Below are 17,204 nucleotides of genomic sequence, written 5' to 3'. Positions count from 1 at the left end.
CTTTATTGAAGAAGTAGTTGCATCTTCTCACAGGTGTACTGATCACAGCGAGAAATCATGGCGCTGAATCCAGCGTCGCCCATGGCTTGCCGCATATTGGCCACTTCGACCTTGAGAAGACTCTCCAAGTTGGTGGACAAGACTGGGTCCTGACTCTCGAGTAGCACCAGGTACCGAAGTTTTTCGCCATGTGGTGCTATATCGGGATCGGAGTATGCGTAATTATCGATGTCTGTGTAAATGTAATCTGATTCGTAAGCTGGACAATTGCCGGTGTCAGTCTCGTTGACCTCCTCCAAGAACAAGAAACTTCTTCTAAAGATCTCTCCAACAAGCAGTTGCATCCCGTACAAGTCTTTTGCGGCTCCGTAATTCATCAAAGAGACAAGCGCTAATAGGTTGACCTTCTTGTTTCTTGGGCTGCCATTGTTCTTGTAGTAAGACACCCATTTCTCCAAGAAGTCATGAACATTCACCGACAAATGGTCGAGCATCGAACACAACATCTCTGGGTTTCTTGTCGCGAGACGTGATATTACAAGTAGGACCTTATTGGCCAAGACGATACTATGGTTTTCGTCCAACACATAGTTTGCCATAGCATGCATCAAGCCACTGTCAACAAGATTGGTGATGAACTGGGAATTTGTGCTCTGCAGAAGCAATAATATATCCATCAATGAAATAAAAGCTTCGAAAGCGTCATCTCTCATAGCTGGCAAGTAGCCTGAAAGCACTTGGAATGTCTCACGGCGATAAGGCGACTGGAAAGCTTCTGGTACAAGCAATGCGTAGGATCTCACAATGGATATGATGGTTGTGAGAATCTCTGTAGAGTCCATGAGAGCTGGTTGGATGAGGTCGAAGAATTCGAGTAGCTCTGGCTTCAATGGTAAGTTTGTAGGGTAATATTGGAGTGTTGCAAGCCACAAATCGTACCCATCCTCTGCCAAGAGATAGTTCTCTGATGATTTTGTACAGCATGATCTTATGAGTGGTATCGTGATGAAATGTGTCTCCGCTGAATTAATGTTAAGGGCCACCACCAAGTTTCTTAACACCCGAAGTAAGGATGTTTTTAATATGGAGTCCTCGCTTCCGTGTTCATTCGATTTGTCCCAATACTCAGGGACTATTTGAAGAATGCTCATCAAGGTTGCCTGATCAACCAATGGGTTACATCTTTCAATCAAAGTTGCAAGAGTGTCAAGAATGTACAATTTGGATTCGGTGAAAGACATGTCCTTTAACATGGCAATAGATAAGTTAACAAATTGAGGCAAGAACGGCTGGAAGTCTTCCTTGACAAAATTCCAATCGTTTACCACGTTTCGTAGACTTTGAACAGCAGTCAACTTGACAACCTTGTCATTTATTCTGTTTTCTGGGTTCAAAAAGTCAATGAATAGCTTGTAGATCTCCACCCTACTCTCTCTTGAGCAGTCAATATCGATCCAAGTACTAATAATCAAGCACATTCTTCTTTTGATAATTTTGTTTTCAACCATATCATTTCTTAAACCTTCTGGGATAAAAATTTGGTTGAGGAGCTGATTGAAATTGACCTTGTCAGCGATAGAGTGAGCCGAAAGTTGAAAGATGCAAAATGTAGAGTCTTTGATAAGGATCTTGTCTATGCTGTCGTTGTTAGAGAGACCTGTCGAGATTCTGTTGAGAATGAACTCAGAGAGGTCATCTTTGAAGTATTTGATGAGATCTTGAAAGAAGTTCTCTGCACAAGGTCTAACTTGATATTCCCAGCTGGAGCTGAGTTCCTCATTTGTCCACTCCTCTGGTTCTAGGAGCCAACCCTCTAGGTCAGATGGTTTCAAGCGTAAGTACCAGTTGATAATCAAGTCGCAAAGCTCGATAATGACCTGGGGCGTGAAAAGTTGGGTTTTTAATAGATTGATTGCGTTTCTTACCTCGTCTTTATCTCCACGGTCTTTCAAAGTGATGGCGCCACCTTTAAAGATGTACGCAACCATTCTTTTCATGATGAGAAATCCCTTTACGGCCAAAACTTCCCAGAAATCATTATCCTCCGAGCTGTTATACACAGCCTCTGCTTTTGTTTGCAAAAGAGCCATGAATGTGGATATAATTTCTTGAGAACATGGCATGAGAGTGAAACTGGTCTGTTTGCTATCAATCAAGCTGACATAAAGTTTGCTGTAGCATTTGATGAACTTCTCCATCATGTCTGAAGCATACTTCTCGTGCTGGGTTACCAAGTCTCTTAAGTGTGTAATAGATAACTTCATAAACTCTACAATGTCTTGACTCTTGTGTGGCTGCTCAAACCCCTCCGGAATGAGTCGACGAAGATTCTTCAAGCACAAATAGCAGATTTCCAGGAGGGTCATATCTAGCGACGAGCTCCACATTTGATAGAATTTCAGATACAGCTTCACCAATACGGGTAACACTATCGGTGCTTTGCTTTGGAGGGCCTGGCGTGCTCTTCCAATTCTGACCATCGATACATGTTTGATGATCTGATTGAGAATTATCAAGAGGTTGTTGGTTGCAACCAAATTGCCCTTTACAAATACATAATCCTCCAAACTCTTGGTGATTTCGTCAAATAAGTTTGGCCACTCGCTAGGAAAATCAAAGCGAACAATGCGCGCGATAGCGTGGGCGTTCTGGATGGTCAATTGGTTGTTCTTGTCTTCGATGACGTAGAACAAGCGGGCCCGGATCTGAGCCTTCTCCTCTTTGCTGATGGCATTTACTCGAGACGAGCGCCAGTATTTCTCAATGCCGTTTTTGAAACATATAATGGCCATCCATCTGGTTCGAAGGGGGATTTCTTCCTTGATGTAGATATCCTGGAGAAGGTAGTGGAAACCACGCTCCGTTTCCCAGGCCTTGAGTTGTTTTTCAGCGTCTTGTTGCAATTGGCTTCTCTCTGGACCGTCCACTATATTCAAGACCCCGAGAAGGGAGTCGAACGTTAGTGACATGGTTCAGTTTCTAGAAGATTGTGAAGCTAGGGTATGTGTAGGAAGATCACACAGGGTAGAGTTGAGTTGCACTCATAGAGAGATGGGACGAAAATGCCCAGAAAGGTACTTTTTTTTTTTTCGGATTGGTATTTTGATAATGTTTCTTAACCGTATTGGGTTCGTTTGGCCTGTTGTGTCGTTCTATTACATAGCAGTTTGGTGGAAGTACATAAAGCTCTAATTTCTAATTCATCTTCGGAAGGAAATTTCACCATCTCTTGGCTTCGTCACCCTCAGACCAATCTCTTTCAGTGTAGCCGAGTTGTTGCTTCACCTTGAGGAGAGTAGCTTCATCTCCCATGTTCTTTCCTAGATTATCACTGATTTTGATGGCATGCTCGTTGTTTGCGCTGAGCAACTTAATGACAATGTTGAGTGGCGTTGATTTCTGTTCCGAATTGCTTGCCTTCTTGAAGTCGTTCGTCAAAAACGTCCCAATGCCAAAGATTGGCTTTAAACCATTCGTTTCGGCAACATTCTTATACTGGAGACACTTTTCGACGTCTAACGAATCAGAATAGCAAATCACCTTAGTGTTGCGCTCATATCCCAAATTTTCGTAGTGTTTAGCGATTTTGATGGTGTATTCGGCTGGATCTCCCGAATCTTGTCTAACGCCCGCATAATTATCTGTGTATGGCTTCACAAATGCCCTGAGAAATGCATCAGTACCAAAGGTATCTGTAAGAGCCAAGCCACATTCTTTGGGCCCAAATGTTTGTGTCCATAGGTCCATGGCAATTTTGTTGCCATTGACGTAATCTTGAGTGATAGAAGCTACACCCATGAACCATTCATGCGCAACTGTGCCTATGGGTCTGAGATCATACTTTTTGGCAAGCAACACATTCGAAGTTCCCAAAATCAATTTCTTTGCCTCGCCAGAAACAGATGCTAGTGCCTGCACTACAGTCTCCTGGCTTCGAAATGAGCGCCGGCGCCGAGTGCCAAAGTCGCTGAATGCGCAACCGTTCTGAACAAGAGCATTCACCTTTTCAGCTGCCAATTGCTCCTGGCCGTTGTAATTCCAATCCTTTTCTACAAATTTGAAATACGCTTCTGATACTAGTGCCAAAAGTGGGATCTCATACAAGATGGTATCATACCACAGCCCAGAAACCTTAATTGAAAATTTCTCCAAATTGGACTCGTCGTTTTCGATAATTACCTGCTTCTTTGGCTCAAATTTGAACGTCTTCAATGAGTCTATGTATTCGGCAGGCATCATAGGTAATGTTTGCCTGAGATACAGCAATTCGTCGTCAGTAAATCTGAGATGACCCAAAAACTCAATCTGCTCTTTAATCCAATTGACGGCCTCCTGATTGAGCACCATTTGCGGCGTACGATTGGTGTACTTGAATGTGACTGGTGTGTCTTTGAAGTGTTGGAAGACAGCGGCCTGCATTGACAATTTGTATAAATCTGTATCCAAGAGGGATACAATTGCTGCTTCTGACATATTTCTTTCGCTTTGTTTTCGCTGATTTGTGGTGATAGACTACTTAAATAGGTGTATGCGGCTAGCGGTCATGTAATAAAGTACTGTAGTGTGTGCTGTATATGACTGATCCGAGTTGATAACTGAGTCACAGGAGGTTATGATTTCAAGACGAGGAAAGAGAAGTCTCTATTTATAAGGAAAATATTGGAATTGTTTGCTTTTATTGTTGATAATCAATTCTTACGGTTAAAAGAATCAGGCAGGTACGGTTCCGCCTTCGACTACAAAATGCGCTTCTCAAGGTTCGTATATTTTAAACAAGATTTTAATTAGAAGAGCGGTATGATTAGTGCTCCAAGATACGCAAGTTGCCGGTCACAACAACGTTTTCCAAGACGGATCCGTTAGGAATGTCAATGGATTCGTTCTCGTTGACAACAATGATCACAGTACCCTTCAAGGTCACATCTCTACCAACCTTCACGTTACCGGTGATGGTCAAGTGGTCCAACTCCAAGATCTTAGGCATGTGAGGGAGTCTCTTTTGGAAGTCGTTGACCTTCTTGAAGTGAGATCCCAACTTGATCAAGGGGTTGGCGAAACCATCTCTGGTTGGGTCCAACTTCAAGGCACCGTGCTCGAGATAGAACAAGTCGGACTTGACTAATAGCAAGTCAGAACAGGTCTTGACTGGCAAGAATCTGGATCTTGGCACGTTGACACCGTGAGCACCGTCGAAATGTCTAATGGCAGCACCGACAGCGGTCTCCAATTGCATCACGTTGATGTCGGAGTTACCCTTGGTGATGGTCTTGGCGTTAGGAATGATCTCAGACTCAATGGCATTGGACTCAACCAATCTCTTGACGGCCTTCAAGTTGATCCACAAGTTGTTGGTGTTAAAGTACTTGAACTTCTTGATACTCTTGAACTCCTCAACGTGCTCCTTTGGCACTTGAGCGATCTCCAACAATCTGACCTCGCCCTCGTAGTTGATCAAGGTACCACCCTTAACATCAGCTCTGGTCTTGTCGGTCAACTCCATGATGTACTCGGCACCAGTCTCGATCATGTGGTTCAAGATCTTGGTGTCAACAGTGGCACCCAAGTTGTCACCGTTGGAGACGAACAAGATCTCTCTGCCCTGGGCCAACAAGGCATCCAACTCACCGGAAGACACCAAACTCTCGAACAAGTCACCGTGTCCTGGAGGGTACCAAGTCTCCAAGTCGTCATCGAAAGATTCAGGAACAGGCAACAAAGAGTCTTTGTAGATACGAGGGAAACGGGACTGGTTGAAGGTTCTAACTCTAATTCTGTGGCCCGAGTACTTCTTGATAATCTTGGCGGTGTCGGCGTCAGTGTTGAACGAGTTCATCAACAAAAGAGGGACATCGGTGTCGTATCTTCTGTTCAAGTGCTCAATTTGTCTGACAGACAAGTCCAAGAAGGTGTTACCATCTCTGACCTCGATCACGGACTTTGGACCGACACAGCCCATGGAGGTACCCAAACCACCGTTCAACTTCAACACGGCCAACTTGGCCAAGGAGGCGGTCTCCTTCTCGACGTTCTCGGACAAGGTCAGGTATTGCACGACCTCGCTTGGAGATGGCGACTTGATCTTCTCCCAGTCGACGGCGGTGCCGGAAGCCTTGTCGGACAAGAATCTTCTGTACAAGGCAAAGAAGGAGTCCATTTCGTTCTCGAAGCGACGCTGGTGGTCTGGGTTCTCGACAGAGTCGACCAACACGTTCAAAGCATTACGCATTTGCGAAGCAGCCGTGGTGGTGGCGGTGTTGTCGAAAGCCTAAATACGTTAGTATCAGTACATTCAAATGTTGGATCAGGTAAAGAAAGTGAGAGGGGGGAGACGCGACACAGACTTAGAGTCAAACAATTCAGCTTCCAGAACATGTTGTTTGTGGCTACGGCAACGTTGATTGTCATTATCACCGCCAATTCTTTGGGAGCTGCCCCGCTTTGTTGTCGACAACTGGATAATTTAGGGACTCTGATAGGCGATCCGACGAAACAAACGGCAGCCATTGGTCAATTGGCAGGCCCGAAACATAAACACGGTACATACATAAGAAGATTGGGTCTTGGTGTGTCTCTTCATCGTGGTTGGTCAGGGTTCAGAAAGTGGTATGGGGTAGAGAAGTTGGAGGAAGGGTTCACGCTATTAAAAGGCGGGCCTGGGACACCTGTACCTCTGGGTCACCCACCCCCCCCAGTGTTATGATTCTCAATTGGGGACTGAGAGGCGGGGAAGAAATGGACGCTTTGGGCAAAAAAAAAAAAAGAGAATGATTGTAGTTTGGTTAGAAAGTTTAATTTTGGTATTTGTTTCGGGTTTCGCCAGCACATGGCACTGCTTTTGCTGCGTTTGTGCTTCGACGGAACTCGTGGCCCCATGGTCCAACTGAGGTTGGGCGGGGCCTGCGCTCACAACCAGCATGGAAGCTGCGGAGTGTCCTGCAGTGAACCAGGAGATGAAACTTAAAAACTGGATACGAAGTCTAATTTACTGGGTGATTGGATCTCGAACATGGAAGAAATTAAGGTGCAGAATGAGCTTCATTTTTGTGTTTCTCGAGTTATCATTACATGTATGATTTGTGTCTGACGGCTGTATCTATTGGGCTACTGAATGATTGATCGTGGAAGAACATATTCTGCAGGGCGAGGATGGTAATGTATCGTGGAGCGCACAGGAATGATCCGGTCATTTTCCGAGTTGAAGGTGGAAGAAATTGGCTAATAGGTGGGGAAATGGTGGTGGGGCTTTTATTTTTCGAAGTGGGGCAAAACCTGGAAACGTTTTGGGCCGGTGATCTTTATTAGTTGAGCCTTGATATAGGTAGTTATTGTAGGCATTTAGTAGGATTGGTGGTGCAAGGCTCGAAGAGTCAAAGAGGTGATTAGAATGAATGCTGAGACAGTGTAAGATCTTTCTTTTATCTTGAATTGAGTGAGGATATTAATTTTCAATGTTTTATGTTTCATTTTTCATGATTCGTGAATAGGTGTTTGATGTTTCGAGTTTTGTGACTTTGTCGGAAAAGACCTGTTCCCTCACAAAATCGAAAAGTGTAAGGTCGTAGACGAGGTATCAGAGAAATTTGGAATTGAAGTTCCATATTGGGAGGATTTTTTACCGGCAAAATTGTTTGTCCTTCTTTTTGTATACTTTATACGTCTTCTCAGTTGTTGCTTATGCCACCATTGTTCTAGAGACCATTATATCAAAGACAAAGCCCTTCAACTGATGAGAAATGAGAGAAAACGAAAAGAAGATTGAGATCAAACATCGAATTATTCTTATTAAAAGAAATTGTTAAGATCAATGGCACAAGTTTTCAAATATGTTAGAGAGTAAACAGTACCCATGAGGTCACTCAGAAATCGAAAACAGACTAAATAAATCTACTAGACGAAAAATCTCGATTGAAATATAAGCAGGACCAAAATAATGTGACAGGAAGTCAGGGGCTTACAAAATACAGATGAAGAAGACGGCTTTGAACTGCCTCTTGCCCTTGCTCTTGTATCCAGCGGTGAAAAAGTTGGACCCGAATCAAAAACATGCAGCGTATAGCAAGGAATCCAATGTCCCTTCATTTAAGCTCAGTTCAGGGGCCAGAAGCTGGAATACGGCTTCTTTAGTGCTTATATCTAACATAGGGTGATACTGTACTCCTGTCAAAAGCAAGTAATGCAGATATGACCGATATTCTCTCCTCAATAATTAATCAAAAAAAAAAAAAAAAAGGAACGCACAGACGCTCTTGAGATGCATCGTTGTTGAGGCGCTTGAAGACGGGTATGGTGTGTTAATTGAAGAAGCACAAGTCCATTACTTTTTTGAATATGCCGCCAGGAATGTGTCTCAATGCTCTGAGCAAGGTTCACCGAAATATCAGAACTGAACTCAAGAGGTATAATGGACGAGAAGACCTTCACTGAGCAATAGAAAGACCCGTGAAGGTTCGATGCCGAATTGCCTCAACAATTTGATTATGCTATTCGATCTTTTGTATATTCCATACTGACTACTCTGTTTTGCACTCTTTATTCTAGTCTACTGTACTTTACGAAGGCTGTCATAAGAATAATCATACTTCTGGTTTAGGTTTCTTCCCGGCGCGAAAACAAGTAAGCTCTATCTGAGATCCGTTCCTTCAATTCGGGGACTAGTCAACACTTATTCACGTCATTATTTACATGAAATATGACTTGATGCATTGTTCTGGACTACACATTGCGACGTCATCCTGTATTGACCGGTATACACTTTGATTCGAGTTCTAGTGCACTTTGTTCTTCAATAATCGAGTTTAACAATAATGGGTTACTAGAACACCGCCTTCGAATACTTCCAGAAAAACATGCCACAGAAGAAAAAGAAACAACCCAGTTCCACTTCGGAAACAAAACAAAGAGAACAGCCTAAGTGTGACACAAACTTCATCAAAATCTAAATAATAACGGATGTAGAGTCGATGCACACCTAAACACTGCCATAAACAAAGAGCTGATAGGATCTTAAATATGATTGAAGATGTAGAGATCATTTTTATTGATACTCGTTGTATTACAAGTAGACGATGACCTGAATTTTAAAAACGTAGAAGATTCTCTGCTACTTCTATATTTGTTGTATTCGATTATTATGTTAAATTTTACTTCTTTACTAGATTGGCTATATGAGAATCCCTATCTCAAATTTGGGTCATATACAAGAGTGTCTGGTCAGAAATTATATACAGTTACAGTGGCCGAGTGGTTAAGGCGACACCCTGCTATTAGCGGTCAGGTGTTGGGCATTGCCTGCGCAGGTTCGAATCCTGTCTGTGACGGCATTTCTTTTTTGCATTCAAAATATCCCCATTGGCCTAGGGCTCCGAACCGCTTCATGCTTCACCTTTCATCCTTGCAACCAGATCCAGAAGCAACCCAGCTGCCACCAACAAAGTTCCCAGAAAGCGCCACACAGAAGACTATACCCGCCGTACAGGACTCGATTTGGTCCGGATCCACCGTAGCTGTGCCAGATCCGTTGCTATTGCCATTGCCATTCTGTTTGCCTTTTTCGGCCATTTTCTGGCGTTTTCTGGCGTTTTTTTCTGGGAGACACTTAACGCCGATTCCCGTCCATGGTAATATTCAGGAGGCCAATTAAGCTCTCAGGCACAAGCCATCTACCGCGACACGTCAGGGAATTTCGGCGCGGAAACGATCGGAATTTTGAGCCCGAAAATATGGTATTTTATCTGTTCCCGATTCCAAACAAACGCTGATTTTTTTCTCCTCCGAATATTCTTTTCGCGTCCCGTTGCAGACCCTTGTCAAAGAATATTGGTGGCTCAGGCTCCGGCACGAAGCTTCGTTCGATGCAGGTGCTGGCCCCATACGCACCCCATAGGTTGGACCAGACCATTGATTCACTGTAACTCTACTCTTACTACCTACTACAACTTCTGCTTCTAATACATTTACGTCGGCAAACATACGCTGGCAACATCGAAATACAAAAACAAAAGGTCGGTTCTGTACACCAACCGTCTGCTGCCCACCGTCCATTCGTCTTTTCCTCTGTGACACATCTGGTGGTTCTGTTTGTCTGGACTACTATCTGGATCTGTATTTCTGTAGTTCGGTGATTCATTGCCGAAAACAATGCCAATATAATGGCCAACCAATATCGTCCCCCACAAAACCAACCCATCTCGTCTGTCTTTGGCGAGGAAAACGGCGCCGCGATGTTGCGTTCCTTCGATAACGTGGTCATTGACCAAGATACACAACAGGACCAGTTGGATCCGCAGAACTACGGCGCCAACATCCCACCGGGCCAGTCTCCCAACTTCAGCAGCTTTTCATTCAACACCTACAACAATGCGTACCCGGACGCACTAGAAGATATGAAGGCTATGGCTGGCCTTCCTGTGGCTCTGGTTCCGCTTCCCGACCACCTCTCGCCCAGAAACCCCGACTACGCCAACACTGCCCAATTGCACGGTCAGGATGCCGGCCAACTACTGTACAACGCCCCGTATGACATGGCCGAGAATTCATGGCAGCAACAGCAGCAGCAACAACAACAACAACAGCAGCAGAAAGCTGCTCAGATGGACGACGACTTCCAATACTCGTCATTCCAACAACAGGATCCCAACATCATTAATAATACCAACAACAACAATAATAATGGCAACAATAACAGCGTTGCAATGGCGAAGGAGCAGAAGTTTGCCCAGCAGCTACGAAAGCTGCTGCGTGAAACCAAGTCGTTCTCTTACTCGGCTCCTTCGTCCGCCTCCGTCGCTTCGGCCCAAGTGAAGAAAGAGCCTACCGGAATGAAGTTAGAAAGCCCCGGTGACAGTGACGACTTCTCTAAACGCGGCGGACGGACACGCTCGGCCCACAACATAATCGAGCAGCGATACAGAAACAGAATGAACGACAAGTTTACAGCGCTTCAGAACTGCGTGCCTACATTGCGCGCTGCTGCCAAAAAGGGTTCGAAGCCTAGAAACGAGTATGACGCCGACATGGACAAAGATCTGTACGGCATGAGCGATGGCGAACGGAACGACAAAGAGGACCTTGAGGGTTTGGCGCCCGCTACGAAACTTAATAAAGCGACGATTCTTACGAAAAGTGTGGAATACATCAAATTTCTCGAGAAGAAAAACACCCGCATGCGGTCCGAGCACCGCCAGCTCATTGAGCGGGCGCAAATGCTCGGCATCTCGCTCAGCGACGATTTGCTTCTATCGGATCCTCCGCACGAGAATCCAGGCAACCGCAATTAGAGGGCCGTGTCTGGTTCTAGTATTTATTAGTTCTGCTGCGAGCAGGGTCTTGTCTCGCCATCGTTTCTTTGGTACATAATACTGCCTTCGGACAATACAACGTTTTCAACATATCATCGAATTTTCGAGCGAATACTCTCTTAGCCTAATTGTAAGTCGCAGCGGCACATATCGGTCAAAAGACAATTCCCACACCTAATTGTGACTACTGCTCACCCCACATTGGTCTACCGTATAGCTTTCAAACGATAGGTCAATGTGGCTCGGCGTATGCGTTAACAGGGCTGATCCAGAATATTTAGTGTACCCCTGTAGAGAGCGCTAGAGTAGGTATGTAAGAGCACACCACCAGAGGATATCACCGAGACAAATGACAAAAAAAAGAGATGTCGTATCCATTCTTGCCGTAATTTTCTCTCCCTATTTTTTCGTTGCGACCGAAAAGTCCATCTGTCGTATATTGAGATCAGTCCATCGGACCAATATTCTCTAACAAATTTGCAACCGTTCCCTTCCTGCAGGACGTGTCAATCTGGTTCGAAATGGGAGACGTCAACTACTGCCACAAAAATTATGCAAACACCAAAACGCAAGTCGATTCCCCTCCAACACCCAGCAAAACCCATCCCGCCAATAGAATTCAAGCTCCACACCTCCCGAAAAAACACCCTCCCACAAATCAAATCACCAAGTGGCTGTTGGCTGGACCAGATCAGTCCACGTGACACGCGAGATGGCACCACTAACAAAACACAGCGGCAGCGATGTTTTGGTTGTCGTTCGCGCGCCGCACACCCGTACACCGTCGTATACTTTAAGCTTCCTACATAAGAAAGCCCGACTGTCTCTGAATTTCCCTCTCCATCACTTTTTTCTCTTGTATCCACCATGGCTCTTGCAGACTTGGCTGTTGCCATCTACGAACAGTTCATGGCGCTCAGCCTTCCCCTCAAAGTGGCCCTCTTTGTGTTTGGGCCGATCGTGTACAATATCGTTTGGCAGATGTTGTATTCGCTTAGAAAGGACAGAGCTCCACTTGTGTTCCACTGGCTTCCCTGGGTCGGATCGGCCGTGTCCTACGGTATGGACCCCTACGTGTTTTTCGAAAACTGCAGACAGAAGTACGGCGATGTGTTTGCGTTCATGTTGTTGGGTAGAGTGATGACTGTGTACTTGGGACCCAAGGGCCATGAGTTCGTGTTCAACTCCAAGCTTGCCGATGTTTCTGCTGAGGAAGCCTACTCGCACTTGACCACTCCTGCTTTCGGCAAGGGCGTCATCTACGACTGTCCTAACCACAGATTGATGGAGCAGAAGAAGTTCGTCAAGACTGCATTGACCAAAGACTCGTTCCAGAAATACGTTCCCCGCATCCAGGAGGAGGTCTTGGACTTCTTCAAGACCTGCTCGTCATACGCCATGACTGAGCGCAACAACGGTGTTGTGGATGTGTTGCACACGCAAGCCGAGATGACCATCTTGACGGCCTCCAAGTCTCTTTTCGGTGACGAGATGAGATCTAGATTCGACAAGTCCTTTGCTGGCTTGTACAACGACTTGGACAGAGGCTTCACCCCTATCCACTTTGTGTTCCCTAACTTGCCCTTGCCTTCCTACCGTAACAGAGACAACGCCCAAAAGAAGATTTCTGCTACTTACATGTCCTTGATTGATGAAAGAAGAAAGACCGGCGACATCGTCCCCGGCAGAGACTTGATCGACTCCTTGATGTTGAGCTCCACCTACAAGGATGGTGTGAAGATGACTGACCAAGAGATTGCTAACTTGATGATTGGTGTTTTGATGGGTGGCCAACACACCTCTGCTGCCACTTCTTCCTGGTTCTTGTTGCACCTTGCCGAGAGACCCGACCTCCAAGAGGCTTTGTACAACGAAGTCCTTTCTACCTTGGCCAAGAAGGGTGGAAAGATCACCGACTTGTCTTACGAGGACTTGCAAGAAATGCCTCTTGTCAACAACACCATCAAAGAGACCTTGCGTATGCACTTGCCCTTGCACTCTATCTTCCGTAAAGTGATGAACAACTTGGTTGTTCCAAACACTTCCTACGTGGTTCCAAAGGGCCACTACGTCATGGTTTCTCCTGGTTACGCTCACATGTCTGCGGAGTGGTTCCCTAACCCCCAGAACTACGACCCACACAGATGGGAGGAGATGGACGCCGCCAACGTCCAGGACGCCAACTCTGACGATGCCGAAGATTATGGTTTCGGAAAGGTCAACAAGGGTGTTGCCTCGCCATACTTGCCATTCGGTGGTGGAAGACACCGTTGTATTGGAGAGCAATTCGCCTACGTTCAGCTTGGAACGATTTTGAGTACCTTTGTGTACAACATCAAATGGGGCTTTGCTCCTGGCCGCTCGGTTCCTCCCGTGGACTACCAATCCATGGTGACTTTACCTGCTTCCCCAACCGAGGTTGTTTGGGAGAAGAGGGAGACCTGTGTCATTTAAGCGGCGCAGTGACCGCCCGATGCTGCCCCATTGTGGCCCCTATATATTATTATTATTGGAGATTCTAGAGAAACCACACCACGTTTTTGATAATCTCTGAGAGTTCTTCAGTTCCTACCACACCCCACTAGAAGTTAGTGCTCGGGCTTCCCGCGACTATCTTGCTTTCGTTCCAACGATATATTTCTGTAAAGAATGGATAAAAAAATTCAACTTGTTGCATAAAATATATTCACCTAGAAGCTAAGCCTAAACCACTCCCATTACAGGCATATGATCGCGCGATCTCGCATATTGGCGGAAATTCGCTGGAGAGGCACGGGTGCGCTCTCCAATCTATACAGTGGACTCATCATTCATGCACTGAAAAATTACCAGGCTTCAACCACACTGATAACACACCCCCTCGCCAGATGTCGTCGTTCAAACTCCGCATCCCGGCCTCCAGCGCCAACATCGGCCCCGGATTCGACGTCTTGGGCATCGGTTTGAACATGTACCTCGAAATCGCCGTGAAATTCGACAAACTGGTCGACACTTCCGCCGATAAACACAACGTCAAGCTCTCCTACGAGGGCAACGGCGCCGCGGGCGTGCCGCTTGAAAGCGAGAGAAACTTGGTCACTGCTACCGCCTTGTATGTGATGCGCTGTAACGGAATGGAGAACTTCCCAGACGGAACCTTGGTCCATGTCACCAACCCAATCCCACTAGGAAGAGGATTGGGATCTTCTGGAGCCGCCATTGTTGGCGGAGTGATGTTGGGAAACGAGATCGCCGGGCTCAAGCTCTCGAAGGAACGTATGCTCGACTACTGCTTGCTAATAGAAAGACATCCAGACAACATCGCAGCCGCCATGTTGGGAGGATTTGTAGGCTCGTACCTCAACCAGTTGACTGCTGAAGAGACCGCTGCTAAGAGCGTGCCTCTTGAGACTATTTTGCCCAAGGCGGGTACTGCTGACAGCAGCTTGGAGAGACGTGCTCCACCTGTAGCCATTGGCCAGTACTTGAAGTACAACTGGAACAACAAAATCAGATGTGTCACCATTATTCCCGAGTTTGAAGTCAAGACCGACGACTCGCGTGCTGTGCTCCCCACCTCGTACCAGAAGGAGGACATTGTGTTCAACTTGCAGCGGTTGGCGGTGTTGACCACTGCGTTGACACTCGCGAAGGTGGACCACAAGCTCATTTACGAATCGATGAAGGATAAGATCCACCAGCCATACCGCGCGCTGCTCATTCCAGGGCTCGAGACTGTTTTGGCCGAGGTGACCCCTGAGTCCAACCCGGGCTTGTGTGGTATCTGTTTGTCTGGGGCCGGCCCCACAATTTTGTGTTTGGCCACGGAGAACTTTGAGGAGATTGCCAACACGGTGGTGGACATTTTCAGCAAGAAGAATGTCAAGTGTCTGTGGGAGGTGTTAGATCTTGCCTACGAGGGAGCCACAGTTGAGTACTAATAGAGTAATAACGAGAGGTGAGTACATAATCGAACAATAGACATGAGAATAGATAGTGGGAAGAGGCGAGAGTTCGCATCGAAATGACGAGAAGAATTACTAATGACATGAAAGTATAGATTTAAAACTTGAATGGGCTCTTCCAACAACAATGGAAATCCAATCAGCACAAGACAGCATTGCATTGAGTTGTCCAACCAAACTCGATAAATTTTCTTTGAAACTCAAATTCAACTTCCATTTCTCGAAAACCAATTTTTCTACATTTTCTTCCATTGTTCCCTCACCAAATGACACATTTGCAGCCAACCCCAATACAAATTTTCATCACAGACAAGGGTTCCCAACCAGCGTAATGCAGACATTTCCAGAGACCAAAAGTCGAAAAATGTCAAAATTCTCCATTCAACCTTAATAATCTTCAACACTTCCCACACCAAAAATCCCCCCGCCCAGCTTCAATTCCCTCCTTCTGTTTCTCACCACACCAGCCAATCAGACCTATATACACCACACACCAATACAACCAAATCAACTACCAACCACCAACCACCCCACCTAAACCACCGCCTCTGCAATGTCCAGCACCGGAAATTTGCAGACGGAAATCCTCAAGCACAACGCGTTGAACCACGCGGAATCGCAGCCCGTCTACGTCACCAAAGTCGAGGTCAATGGTGGTAGTAACTTCTCCAGACAGTTTTTCCAGAAACTCCTAGCTCCGGTGGTGGAGCACTCAGACTACACGTTGGCCCAGTTGCTAGCGCACGTGAACGAGTGTCGTGCCAATTTGGACAAGACCCATGCGTTTCTGAAGGTTGTGCCTTCGTTGCACATAGACTACACTCATCCAACGCCTACTGCCAAATCCTACAACTTGGACCGGTCGCTTTTGACAAAAGTGGTGTTTGATCTCGATGCCGACGAGCAGAAGGTGGGCGAGGTGTCGTTGGGCTTCAACACCGAGGAGAACTTGGCAGTCAATTTGGGCTACACAAATAACAACTTCAACCGCAACGCGGAGCTGGTGCAGATCGGCGTCAACTATAGACCTTACAAGCCGTCCGAGCATCTCATACTGAAGATTCGCATGGAGTCGGGCTTGAGAGACCCTTCGTTTGCCTTTGTGACCGAGCTCTATAACACCCACGAGAACAACCAGGTCTGGCACCATAACTCTGCCAAATCGTTGGGCGGGCTTATTGGTATCAACTACACAAGCACCAAGAATGCGTTTTCTGTGTTCAATGGCTATGCATTGAGTCGCCGTTGTTTGTATGACTTTGATCAGCTGGAGGTGTCTGCTGCTGTCAAGCGTTTTGGCGGTGACTACTTAAAATCCTCCATTGTAAGTAGATTGTCCTTTTCCAACGTAGACTCGCTGAAGTCCGCTCTTCCATCCAGCGGTTCGAGTATCGAGGTGTCCAACGAGATCGTCTCGGAACAAAACCAACTGAAGTTGGAAGAGTTGCCTGCGATCTGGATCAAGACCTCTGCTGCTTGCAATGTCTTCAAATCTTTCTACAACGGCACTTACACCTCTCATTTCTTCGGTGAAGCCGGTAACATTAGCAGCGCCGACAAGAGCCGTGTCCATGTATCTGATCTCTTCTACTTGGGAGGCTTTGGCTCCTTCCCGGGCTTTTCTCGTAACAGCGTGCAAGTCAACGGAGGCACCCAATTCTACAAGGTCGGTGCTACTTTGTACAGCCGACTTCCATTTGCAAAGAGACTTGACAACGACATCAACCCCTTGAGATGTTTTGTCACCGGAATGGTAGGAAACGTGTCCGACAACATCACAAAGGACAGCGGTGTTATCAGCACTGGTGTGGGTCTCCGTTACTTCAACAAGTGGGTCAAGCTAGACGCTGGGTACTACTTGGCGCTGAGACTCAACTCAGAGCACGACATTGGCGTGAGAGACGGATTCCAATTCGAGATCTCAATTGGTGGTGCCAACCAAAAAGAGTAATTAATACTCGTA

General features: G+C 46.1%; 7 protein-coding genes and 1 non-coding gene across 8 annotated transcripts; 5 read left to right on the top strand and 3 right to left on the bottom strand.

Annotated features, from left to right (window-relative positions):
- Positions 1 to 2: 2 nt before the first annotated feature.
- On the bottom strand, positions 3 to 2,969 carry PUMCH_004838 (uncharacterized protein; the record flags this gene model as incomplete). The annotated part of the gene is made up of 1 exon (XM_063023758.1): positions 3 to 2,969. One exon carries the CDS (start codon positions 2,967 to 2,969, stop codon positions 3 to 5), a length of 2,967 nt encoding a protein of 988 aa, XP_062879828.1.
- Positions 2,970 to 3,219: 250 nt separating this feature from the next.
- On the bottom strand, positions 3,220 to 4,473 carry PUMCH_004837 (uncharacterized protein; the record flags this gene model as incomplete). Its single annotated transcript, XM_063023757.1, has 1 exon — positions 3,220 to 4,473. The coding sequence occupies one exon, from the start codon at positions 4,471 to 4,473 to the stop codon at positions 3,220 to 3,222; it is 1,254 nt and encodes a 417-aa protein (XP_062879827.1).
- Positions 4,474 to 4,801: 328 nt separating this feature from the next.
- On the bottom strand, positions 4,802 to 6,226 carry PUMCH_004836 (uncharacterized protein; the record flags this gene model as incomplete). Its single annotated transcript, XM_063023756.1, has 1 exon — positions 4,802 to 6,226. The coding sequence occupies one exon, from the start codon at positions 6,224 to 6,226 to the stop codon at positions 4,802 to 4,804; it is 1,425 nt and encodes a 474-aa protein (XP_062879826.1).
- A 3,000-nt stretch (positions 6,227 to 9,226) lies between these two features.
- Positions 9,227 to 9,317, top strand: PUMCH_004835. Its single transcript has one exon. It is a non-coding gene; the product is annotated as a tRNA-Ser (tRNA).
- An 831-nt stretch (positions 9,318 to 10,148) lies between these two features.
- Positions 10,149 to 11,276, top strand: PUMCH_004834 (uncharacterized protein; the record flags this gene model as incomplete). The annotated part of the gene is made up of 1 exon (XM_063023755.1): positions 10,149 to 11,276. The coding sequence occupies one exon, from the start codon at positions 10,149 to 10,151 to the stop codon at positions 11,274 to 11,276; it is 1,128 nt and encodes a 375-aa protein (XP_062879825.1).
- An 888-nt stretch (positions 11,277 to 12,164) lies between these two features.
- PUMCH_004833 (uncharacterized protein) lies at positions 12,165 to 13,751 on the top strand (the record flags this gene model as incomplete). The annotated part of the gene is made up of 1 exon (XM_063023754.1): positions 12,165 to 13,751. The coding sequence occupies one exon, from the start codon at positions 12,165 to 12,167 to the stop codon at positions 13,749 to 13,751; it is 1,587 nt and encodes a 528-aa protein (XP_062879824.1).
- Positions 13,752 to 14,164: 413 nt separating this feature from the next.
- Positions 14,165 to 15,217, top strand: PUMCH_004832 (uncharacterized protein; the record flags this gene model as incomplete). Its single annotated transcript, XM_063023753.1, has 1 exon — positions 14,165 to 15,217. One exon carries the CDS (start codon positions 14,165 to 14,167, stop codon positions 15,215 to 15,217), a length of 1,053 nt encoding a protein of 350 aa, XP_062879823.1.
- A 577-nt stretch (positions 15,218 to 15,794) lies between these two features.
- On the top strand, positions 15,795 to 17,192 carry PUMCH_004831 (uncharacterized protein; the record flags this gene model as incomplete). Its single annotated transcript, XM_063023752.1, has 1 exon — positions 15,795 to 17,192. The coding sequence occupies one exon, from the start codon at positions 15,795 to 15,797 to the stop codon at positions 17,190 to 17,192; it is 1,398 nt and encodes a 465-aa protein (XP_062879822.1).
- Positions 17,193 to 17,204: the final 12 nt, after the last annotated feature.

This window comes from Australozyma saopauloensis, chromosome 6, assembly GCF_035610405.1.
Source record: "Australozyma saopauloensis chromosome 6, complete sequence".
Classification (NCBI taxonomy): Eukaryota; Fungi; Ascomycota; class Pichiomycetes; order Serinales; family Metschnikowiaceae; genus Australozyma; species Australozyma saopauloensis.
This window is presented reverse-complemented; position numbering and strand designations above follow the sequence as displayed.